The sequence below is a fragment of the Peromyscus leucopus genome, chromosome X, assembly GCF_004664715.2.
Source record: "Peromyscus leucopus breed LL Stock chromosome X, UCI_PerLeu_2.1, whole genome shotgun sequence".
In the NCBI taxonomy this organism is placed as follows: Eukaryota; Metazoa; Chordata; class Mammalia; order Rodentia; family Cricetidae; genus Peromyscus; species Peromyscus leucopus.
The window spans coordinates 47791505-47801751 of record NC_051083.1 but is presented as its reverse complement, the minus strand read 5'-3'; the positions used below and the strand labels follow the sequence as shown (position 1 = coordinate 47801751).

The window sequence follows — 10247 nt, the reverse complement described above, 5'->3', positions numbered from 1 at the left end:
TTTTTCTTTAATTTGGTACTTTGATCTTGAGAGGGTGTCACTCTATAGATACAGGTTTTGAGATTATAATACAATTACACTATTTCCTGCTTCCATTTTCTCCTTCCAAACCCTCTCATATATCCCCTCCTTGCTCTCTTTCTAATTCATGGCCTCTTATTTCACTAATTCTTTCCCCCTTTTCCACAATTATCCCTTAGCCTTAGGTCCATGACTTATGTTGTAGATGTATTCACTGGGACTGGGCTCTATATCTCTGTATTTTAATTGGTTGTGGTTTTCTGTAATGGTCTTCTTCTGTTGCAAATAGAAGTTTCCTTGATGTGGGGTGAGGACTACTTTTATATGCGGGTACAAAGGTAACTATTTAGAATATAGCTGGGGATTATACTGGTTTGGTAAAGTGGCATGTGTAATAGGTTCTTATGCTGGCTAGTTTTATGCTGATTTGACACAAAGCTAGAGCTATCTAAAAGGAAGGAACTTGAATTGAGAAAATGCCTCCATAAGATTTGGATGGAAAGTTGTGAGCATGGGAGACTTGTCCTCATTACTCATCTTTCATGTGGCAGCATGGGCAGGGGAGATATTCACACACACACACACACACACACACACACACACACACACACACACACACACACACACACCCCGTGCTGCTCATCAATATCTGAGGCAGGTGGAAGAGCTGGCTCTGAGGTCAGAAAGGCAGGAGAGCTGCCCTTGCCCACCACAAGCTGCAACACTTGGGAGAGCAGGCCCTGCACCTTGCCTGAGCAGCACAATAGAGCCAACCCCACTGTCAGAGGTGTGGGTGAGCCAGCCCTGATGTTCTATGGGAGAACTGTCTCTATTACCCATCTGTCATGTGGCAGCACGGGTGGGGAAGAGATGCCCTCCTACCCCTGCCCATCAACACCTGAGGCAGGTGGGAGAGCTGGCCCTGAGGTTATAAGAACAAGAGAGCTGGCCCTGCCCCTTACCAGCTGCAGCACTCAGGAGAGTGGCCCCTACACCATGCCTGGGCAACACACTAGAGCTGACTCTGAAGGTGTAGGTGTGGGAGAGCTGACCCTGAGAATATGAAAGCATGAGAACTGGTCCCATCCCTTGTTCATTGCTGCAAGTTATAAACTCTCCAGAGCAATGCAGCAGAGCTCACCCTTGTTGGTGAGGACAAGAGAGAGCTGGCATGCTGACCAACCCTGCAACTACCCAGACCCAGAACCAGGGTTATGTGTTGGCCCACCCCACCGTCTATTCCATCTGGGATCTGCTGGAGCATGTGAAGGGACTGGTACTGCAGACCCAAAACTGCAGTGTCTTCACAACACACGGCAACAACCCGACAACCAAGAAGAGTCCTAGTGAGGGCCCAGCATCAATAGTGTAGCAGAAACTAGAGACCTCAAACCAGACCAATGTCTCTTTGCAACTAACACTTGCAAGTAAAGATTTATAGATAAAAGGGGGAAAAAGATCTGGCTGGAAGGCATTTTCTTAATTAGTGATTGATGGGGGACAGCCCAGCACATTGTGGGTGGTGCCATTCCTGGGCTGGTGGTTCTGGCTTCTATAAGAATGCAGGCTGAGCAAGCCCTGAGGAGCAAGCTGGTAAACAGCACTCCTCCATGGCTTCTGCATGAGCTCTTGCCTCCAGTTTCCTGCCCTGTTTGAGTTCCTGTCCTGACTTCCTTTGATAATGGACTGTGATTGTAATAATCCCTTTCCTCCCCACGTTGCTTTTGGTCATAGTGTTTCATCACTAAGACAGTTCTCCTTCAAGATCTGTGACTTTAAAACTTGCAGAAGAGAGTTCCTGAGCCACAGTGGCCACCATGACTGCCATGGCTGCATGGAACTGATATTACTCTTACATCAGCTGAGGGCTGAGGAAGACACTTTACTGTGATTGTCAGATGTTAACTTTCTAAGTAATGAGGAGCTAATTTGAATAAGAGAATATGCTAAATTTTTTATTCTTATTTTACTGAGATAACTAGAAGTTTTCTCTTTAAAATATAGTCAACTTATATAGAATTATTTACTGAATTAGTAATTAAAATAGAATTAATTACTGAAGTTCTTGTGATTTTTAGAGTTATGGATCATGTTTTGACTGTTTTCCATTTACAACATAATGTTATTATTTACATACACAAATTGAGAATCTTTGGATATTTTTTGTAGCCAAAAAGGAAAAACATTCTGTGAATAAGTATATTATTACATCATGTGGGTGGGTTGGGATCACTCAGCAGGTGGGGGCACCCACTTCCAAGCATGATGATCAGAGTTGGATCCCTAGAATTCATATGGGGGTGTGTCACAGCTGTTATTGATTGTACCCTGACCTCCAGATACCCACTACTGTGCATGCACTAAATAAATATTTAGTAAAAATTTTTATTTGTATTTAATAAATATGTTTTATTTATATTTAAAAATATTTACTAAAAATTTAGTAAAAACATTTAAAAAAATAGTACTTTTGAGACAAACACTCTTGCCTTCCAAGCCTAGGAACCTGAGTTCCAGCAACAGAGACACTGAAAAGATGGAAGGGGAGCACTGACCTATAAAGGTGTCTTCTGACTCCTGTGTGTGTGCATGGCACATAGATGCACACACACATCATACACTCACACATACTACAGACATACACAATCAAAACATAAAAAAGAATATGACTTGTAATTTGTGAATTTAAGGTATATGTAATCATATTTTTGATACATGTATAGATAGTAAATTATTCATATGGGTCAACCACTTAAGGTATGCATTTTATTACTTTTTTATGTGATTTTTTTGTGGTAAGAGCACACAAAAATCTATTCTGTTAAGGGATATCCAGTACAAACTGCAAAATCAATAATAAAAAAAGTGATCTTGAGTCTTTAGAATCAGGAGGCCTGGTCCTAACTGGAGTGAATGTGAAAAGAGCAGTCAGTACTCACTAAATAATGAGTCCTGAATAGAACAGCACCTAAAAAAAATCAAAAGTATGTTTCTTGTGAGGACCCCAAACGATGCTAACAAAACAGTTGGACTGAGGAAGGTGAGGATAAGTTTGTAACAGATGGAGACCTTGGACTCAGATCAGTGGAAGCGCGGTTCTTTCTGAAAGTTAACAGCAACAAGCATAAGAGACTGTAATGGGTGAAAACCCAGTTATGTTAGGGAAAGTTCTAATTCAAAAGGAGAGACCTATGTGAGAAGGAAAGGAATTGCCCCCCAAATGGAGGCTTATAGTGTCCTGGCCTCCTGTCAAGCCTGAGAAGTCAAACTGTGAGCACCATGGGAGGTTTGCCCAGATCACCTACCCTGGGACTCAAAAAGATGGAGCTTCCTATGTTGCCTGTGGGACTTTGGGCAGTACAAGGAAGACTCATTTGGCTTTATGAGGCCATTCTTGAAACGATAGTGACATTAGAAGATCCAATGCCATTTCCAAGGTGTCTTGTGAGTGTGTGCGGGTGGGGGCCTGCATGCAACACAGAGATGTGGTATCCAAAATGAGGAGGTGGTGGCGCGTCAGAGAGTGAGTGATAGGCGCATGGCAGGGTGGGCAGGGTATGTGGTACTGTCATTCTTGAGAGGCTTCCACTGTGTGCAGTGGACTGAGGAAGGTATTGGAATTAGGTAGGCTACGAAGATTTAGACGAGTACAGTGAGGAATTCAAGAGTTTTCACGGGACTGGGCCCGTAGCATTGGGATTCCATTAGCATCCTGGCCCTGCTGTCAATCTTAAGGCCCTGTCCCCACCCCGGATGTAGTTTATTCTTGCTTCCTGTGGAAGGAGGAGTCGGTCTTAGTGCGAGCGCGCGCTGTGGCACGGACGTCCACGTCGGTTGGTCGGTCGGGTCGGTCGTCACCAGAATCCTTCTAAAAGAGGTCCACAGTCAAGGTAAGGACCCTGAGTAGGCACCGAGACCGTAGTGCAAGGCCCTCACCACAGAGCCCTAAACCAGAAGGCAAAGTCGGCCTCTGAATTGAGACGAGAACCCCTAACTAAATGTGTGTCCGCGGAACCGTCCCTCGCGGGCCCTGGACTCGAGTGTGCCTTCAGGCCTAGAGCATAGGAAGGTGGAGGACCCAACCTCATTCCTATGAAAGCGGAGTTAAGCTTTAAAAGGGAAATAGAAAGTTAATTAAAAAAAAAAAAAATATGTTAAAAAAAAAAATAGGCCGCACTTGGCTGGCAGTTAGCCACGCCCAACACCTAGCGCGAGAACGGGAAGTGAAGGCAAGCAATATCGCGAGAACAGGAACTGAAGGCAAGCGATATCGCGAGAACGGGAACTGAAGGCAAGCGATATCGCGAGAATGGGAACCAAAGGCAAGCGATATCGCGAGGTTTGAGTGCCATCTTTTTTTTGGGGGGGGGCCGGGCGGCGGTGGCGCGCGGCTTTAATCCCAGCACTCGTGAGGCAGAGGCAGGCGGATCTCTGTGAGTTCGAGGCCGGCCTGGGCTACAGAGCGAGTTCCAGGACAGCCAGGGTTGATACACAGAGAAACCCTGTCCTGAAAAAAAAAAGGGGGGGGGCCAGCATAGTGTCTATCAAAATAATAATATAAATAAATAAAAATTTTTTATTTTAAAAATAAAATACTCTTCCAGGGTAAAGGCTAGAAAATTAGCTCCGTGTTTGTTTAGCATTTGTGAGCCCTAGGTAAAGTTGCAAAGATGGCAAAAGCAGTTGTTATTAAATATGAATAAATACGTGAAAGAGTTAAAGCCTCCTTCCAAAACTCAAGTACCATTAGAAATAAGAGGATAAGCTAGGCTGTGGTGGTGCTCACCTTTAGTCCCAGCCCTCAGGAGGCAGAGGCAGGGAGATCTCTGTGAGTTTAAGGCCAGCCTGGTCTACAGAGCAAGTTCCAAGACAGCCAGGCTGTTACACAGAGAAACTCTGTCTCAAAAAAGAAAGGGGGGTTGAGAATAGGATAATGGGAAATTAAGTGGGATGAGGAGAAAAAGAATGAGGAAATACAGCAGTGGGTGAGGGAAGTGGGCAAAGTATGAAGTGTGCAAGGTATACATATGAAGAATTTTACAGCAGTTCCCATGGCTTAGTAAAATGAATGCAGACAAAGAAAAGGTGTCAGTTTAAAATGTTTGAGCAGGATACTAGCTAGCATCCTGGTTGAATGCAACCTGAGACCTAGCCCACAGCATAGGGATATTTAAAATGCCACTGAATTCGGAGCTGGTAAAGTGAGAGCCCTCTCTGCTCCTCTCAAAGGTATTCTCTGAGAAGGAACAGCCTTGGTCTTGTATAGGCCCACTTTAGCCTTGGTATCCAGTACCCAACATCAGTGAAGATATAGGAAGGTGAGGGAATCACTTCCCAAAATAATGGGGCCTCTGAAAGTCCAGGTGCTATAGTGTGACCTGGACATGTAGTCCTGACTAGCCACAGTCAGTGTTCCCAGGGCATTTTCAGCCCAAGAGGGTAAAGGTTAGTGCTGTGAGTTACAGTATCTTCCTCACATCTGTGTGTGTTTTCTGTCAGTGTGCATCCTGCCTGTTTGTCTTTTTCTATTTTTTTAAGACAGCTTTTCTGTACATAGTTCTAGCTTCCCTAGAACTCACAATGTAGACCAGGTTGGCTTTTAACTTACAGAAATCCTTCTGCTTTACACTTCCTGAGTGCTGTGATTAGTTTTACTTTTGACTCTTTATTTCATTTATATGCACTGCGTTTATATCATTTCCCCCTTCCTTCTCCTCTCTCTGACCCCTCCCATATATCCCCCACTACCTCTCAAATTGGTGGCCTATTTTCTCAGGTTATTATTGTTACATATGTAACAATATATAAATGTGTACATATATTTTTATATATTGTTGTGTATAGCAATAATAATATAAAGTAAGTAGTAAATAATATAAGTGCATATATGTATTATATGAATATGTAAATAAAACCTCTTGAGTCCATTTAGTGTTGCTTACATGTATATGTTTTTAGAACTGACCACTTGGTAGCAGAAAATCAGTTAGAGTGACTAGCCTGCAGAAGACTGATTGTCCCTCTCTTAACAGCCATTGTCTATAGTGCTTCATCTAGGGTGAAGCCTTGTGAGGTTTTCGCCATCCGTGTTGTCATGTGAATTGGTGTTGCCATTCAAGTTCAAGTCTTCTTTAGGCTTTCTTCCTCCTGGATTCTGTGAAACAGTACAGTAGCCTAGTACTAGATGTGAGTAGAATTGAAGAGTGTTCCAACACCAGAGAGAGGGAGCCATACTTTACCTCAGCAGTGTGTTTAAGGTGACCAGAAGGTGAGGAATGCAGTGAGTTCTTGGAACACTGATGTCATTATAATCTGAGAGAAGGAAGGGGAACGAAGTGGTGAATGCCAGAGTGTTCTCAACATGCTCAAAATGCTCATAGTACACTGTTTTCCTGATTCAGGTATATCAGTTACCTCCTCTACTACCAAGATCCCTGCTGTCCCTGACACTAGCCGCCATGCCCAGGGGACAGAAGAGTAAGGCCCGTGCTCGAGAGAAACGGCGCCAGGTGCTCAAGGATACTCAAGCAACGGCAGCAGAAAAAGGAGAGTCACCTGCTTGCGCTGATCAAGCTTCAGGAGATGCTAAGCCAAGCACTTCTGCTGGCTTCCCACAGCAGTCTCAAAGCTCAGCCTCCAGCACCACTGCCAGCAAAGGAATGGGCCCCAGAGGGTCTGGTAAAGGTGACCAGCGCCAAGGAAATGGAAAGGAGAGTTCCTCTGGGGCTTTACTCTCCACTGGAAGCCTACAGATGGATCTTCTGACAAGGAAGACAGGAATGTTGATGGAGTACATGCTCTGCAAATACAGAGTGCAGCAGCCCATGAGGAGGGGAGAGATGCTCAAAGTTATCAACAAAAGGTTCAAGGAGCACTTCCCTGAGATCCTTAAGAAAGCCACATACCGATTGGATGTGGTGTTTGGCCTTGAGTTGAAAGAAATCCAGCCGAATGGTCAATCCTACATGCTTATCAGCAAGCTTGATTTCCAGGATGATGGAAGTCAGAGCAGTGAGCTGTCTATTCCTACCAGGGGCATTCTGATCCCTCTCCTAAGTGTGATCTACTTAAATAACTACTGTGCTTCAGAGGAGGATGTCTGGCACTTCCTGAATGTGTTAGGAGTCTATGATGACATCTTACACCTCATCTTTGGGGATATCAGGAAGCTCATCACTGAAGAGCTAGTTCGCGAAGGGTACCTAGAATACCATCAGGTTCCTAACAGTGATCCTCCATCGTATGAGTTCCTGTGGGGCCCGAGAGCCTATGCTGAAACAAGCCAAATAAAGGTGATGGACTTTTTAGCTAAGGTCAGTGAAACCATGCCTGGGGTTTACTTATCTCGTTATGAGCAAGCTTTGGTTGAAGAGGAAGAGAAAGCCAAAGCCGAAGCCGAAGCTGCAGCCAAGCCTGGCACTAAGGGCAAGGGCAAGGGACATACTAAGACCAAGTTAAGCCATCCTACTCACAAGTGAGATATAGGTAGCCTCTGCTGTATGATTGAAAAGGTCTGTTCATCTTTTTGCAAAGAAGTTGTTGATAAAGTTTTGGGGGTGTTTTAGCAAATCGTTAACTTGGAGTTAGAATATATATAGATAAATTCTGTAGACTGTTCCTTCACTGTTGTTTACAAAGTTGAGTGCTCAAAATTTTTGGATCGATTTGAAATACAGTTTACAGTTTGAAATGTTCTAAGAATTTGATGTTCAGTAAGATACTATGGAATTAGATTAAGAAAATACGATGAAATATGAAAGAAAAATATTCAGAGTGTTAGACTTTTAATAAATGTTTTCTTTTAGTCCTTGTCTCTTTTTTTCAGTGATGTCAGAGATGTATATTGCCTTTTGCTTCTGGTATTAAAATACGTATGAGAGGGGTTGGGGGTTTAGTTCAGTGGTAGCGCGCTTGCCTAGCAAGTGCAAGGCCCTGGGTTCCGTACTCAGCTCTGGAAAAGAAAAAAAAAAAACAGTTTAAAATACGTATGAGAAATGAAATCACAGAGAAACAGATCTCTTTTTACAGGTTCATGCTTTTACCCAAATATATACTGAGTATCTATCTACTCTTGCAAAATTTTTACCCTCTGTACTGGAAATGTTTAGTAAAAGAAGCAGCAGGTCTGTAATATGCAATGATACATTCTCTGAGAAGCTCTCATTATTGGAGAGACTAGAATAAGATCTCTACTTCCTAAAGAAATAAGAAATGGGGTGATGTTTTCCTCAACAAAAAGTATTTTTCTGTATTCATTGCTAGTCATCTTCGGGCAAAAAGATCTTGTTTTTGCTTTTTTTTTTCTTCATGACCTGGCATACAGCACTTTTTGTAGAATCTTTTAGGCAAGACATTAAGAAAAAATATGGATAAAAATGAATTAGATTAAAATGTTCACCTTATTAAATGACACTTTCTGATAATTCAGTACAAGAGAGATTCAAGCATAGATCTGTTGTATTATACACATGTATTATCACCATTATACAAGAAAGAACTTGTCAAAATCACTTCTCAATGGAGAGCAAGAATATTCGGAATTTAAATGTTCCCATGTTTACATGGCTAGTAAGTGAAAGAGTTTAGATTAGACATGTGATTTAGAGACCACACTACTCCATTCCTCTTAGGTTGAGGTGCAATGTGGCTCTTATTTCACTTTTGTTTTCAATGTTTCTAAATATGTCTTAATTGCTCACACTGCCTCCAGCTCTAGGAGACCTGTGCCCTCTTCTGGCCTCTGCCAGCACCTACACACATATACCCACACAAATTCCAAGGGCTGTCAGAGCCCAGGAGCAGCTTTCTCATGTCAGGTGAGAAAGGAGTGCTGGACTCTTGATAGGAATAAGCTGACAAACCTGAATGAGAATCATGTAAGACCCAAGTAGAACAGAAATGCTCAGAAAAGTGGCATTCTGAAGCTAAAGGTAAACATAGAAGGAAGGTCATCTAAGAACGCCTCATCTCTATCTCTGGGATGCCATGAGAACTGTCAGGTTAAGCTTACTCTTTTGTGTAGTAGGAAGTTTTTCTCAGCTATAGGATCTCCTTAGATTGATAGGGATGGGCTTAATTAAACAGAAAGTGTGTGTGTGTGTGTGTGTGTGTGTGTGTGTGTGTGTGCGATACTGCCTACCAAGAGTCAAGCGGTGGTGCATGCCTTTAATCCCAGCACTCGGGAGGCAGAACCAGGCGGATCTTTGTGAGTTTGAGGCCAGCCTGGTCTACAGAGTGAGATCCAGGAAAGGCGCAAAGCTACACAGAGAAACCCCTGTCTCGAAAAACCAAAAAAAAAAAAAAAAAAAAAAAAGAGTCAACATGATCCCAAGTGTGAATGAGGGGAATAACACAAAGAATGCTGAGAGACCTGGGTATGGTAACCGTGAATCATGTTCACTTCCATCTGGGACATTGAAAGGCCTTAAAAAACAACACAAAAGTGTTCTGTCTTAGGCCAGCAGAGGCTAGGTTTCTAGCTTGTACCAAGAACCTGATAGCTCCCTACACACATACTTCTTTGACTGTTACTAACCTGGGGAGCTCGAGGACAGTGAGGCAAATTTCACTTCTACCTAGAGAGTGTCTGAGATTTGAGGCTGTTGAAATGAAACCAAAGGTTTCAGATCAAGTCAGGATATAGCAGGATATCATTAGAAATAATTTCATTGTTTTCTTTTCCAGTTGTGTTTGGTTCTAACTAGGTCCCTGGGCTGTCCAGCTTCCTATTTCCTGGCCATTCAGGCAGACTAGGGCATGGGCTCCCTATCATAGTGTGGGCCTCAAGTTAAACCAAACATCAGTTAGCCACCATTGTCCCAGCACATCATACAGGTAGGACAGATGGTCGAGGGTTTTGTGGCTGGGTTGATGTCCAGGTTTCTCTTGCTGTAGCCTGCAGAGTACCTTCTCATGCCACTGACATGTCCAGTCATCATTAGAGAGGCTTCTGGCAGCAGATGGGAGCAAGTAGAGAGATCCACAGCCAAACAAGCAGAGAGAGAGACTAATTTGGAGGTCTCCACTGGGCCCCTCCTCTTGGAGCTGAGGGAACCCTGGGGATTAGAGGAAAGATTATAGTATCCAAAGAGGATGGAGGACACCAGGAGAACATGGCCCAGTGAATCAACTAAGCAGGGTTGGGTTCACAGAGACCAAAGTAGCAAGTATGGACCTCTATAGGTATGTGCTAGGTCCTCTGCTATATGTTATGACTGTTAGCTTGA

At 43.3% G+C, this 10247-nt stretch overlaps 1 protein-coding gene across 1 annotated transcript; it reads left to right on the top strand.

Moving 5' to 3' along the window:
- The first annotated feature begins 3825 nt into the window (after positions 1-3825).
- On the top strand, positions 3826-7758 carry LOC114683589 (melanoma-associated antigen B4-like). Its single transcript, XM_028857909.2, has 2 exons — positions 3826-3911; positions 6423-7758. The coding sequence occupies exon 2, from the start codon at positions 6480-6482 to the stop codon at positions 7497-7499; it is 1020 nt and encodes a 339-aa protein (XP_028713742.1). The 5' UTR covers positions 3826-3911; positions 6423-6479; the 3' UTR covers positions 7500-7758.
- Positions 7759-10247: the final 2489 nt, after the last annotated feature.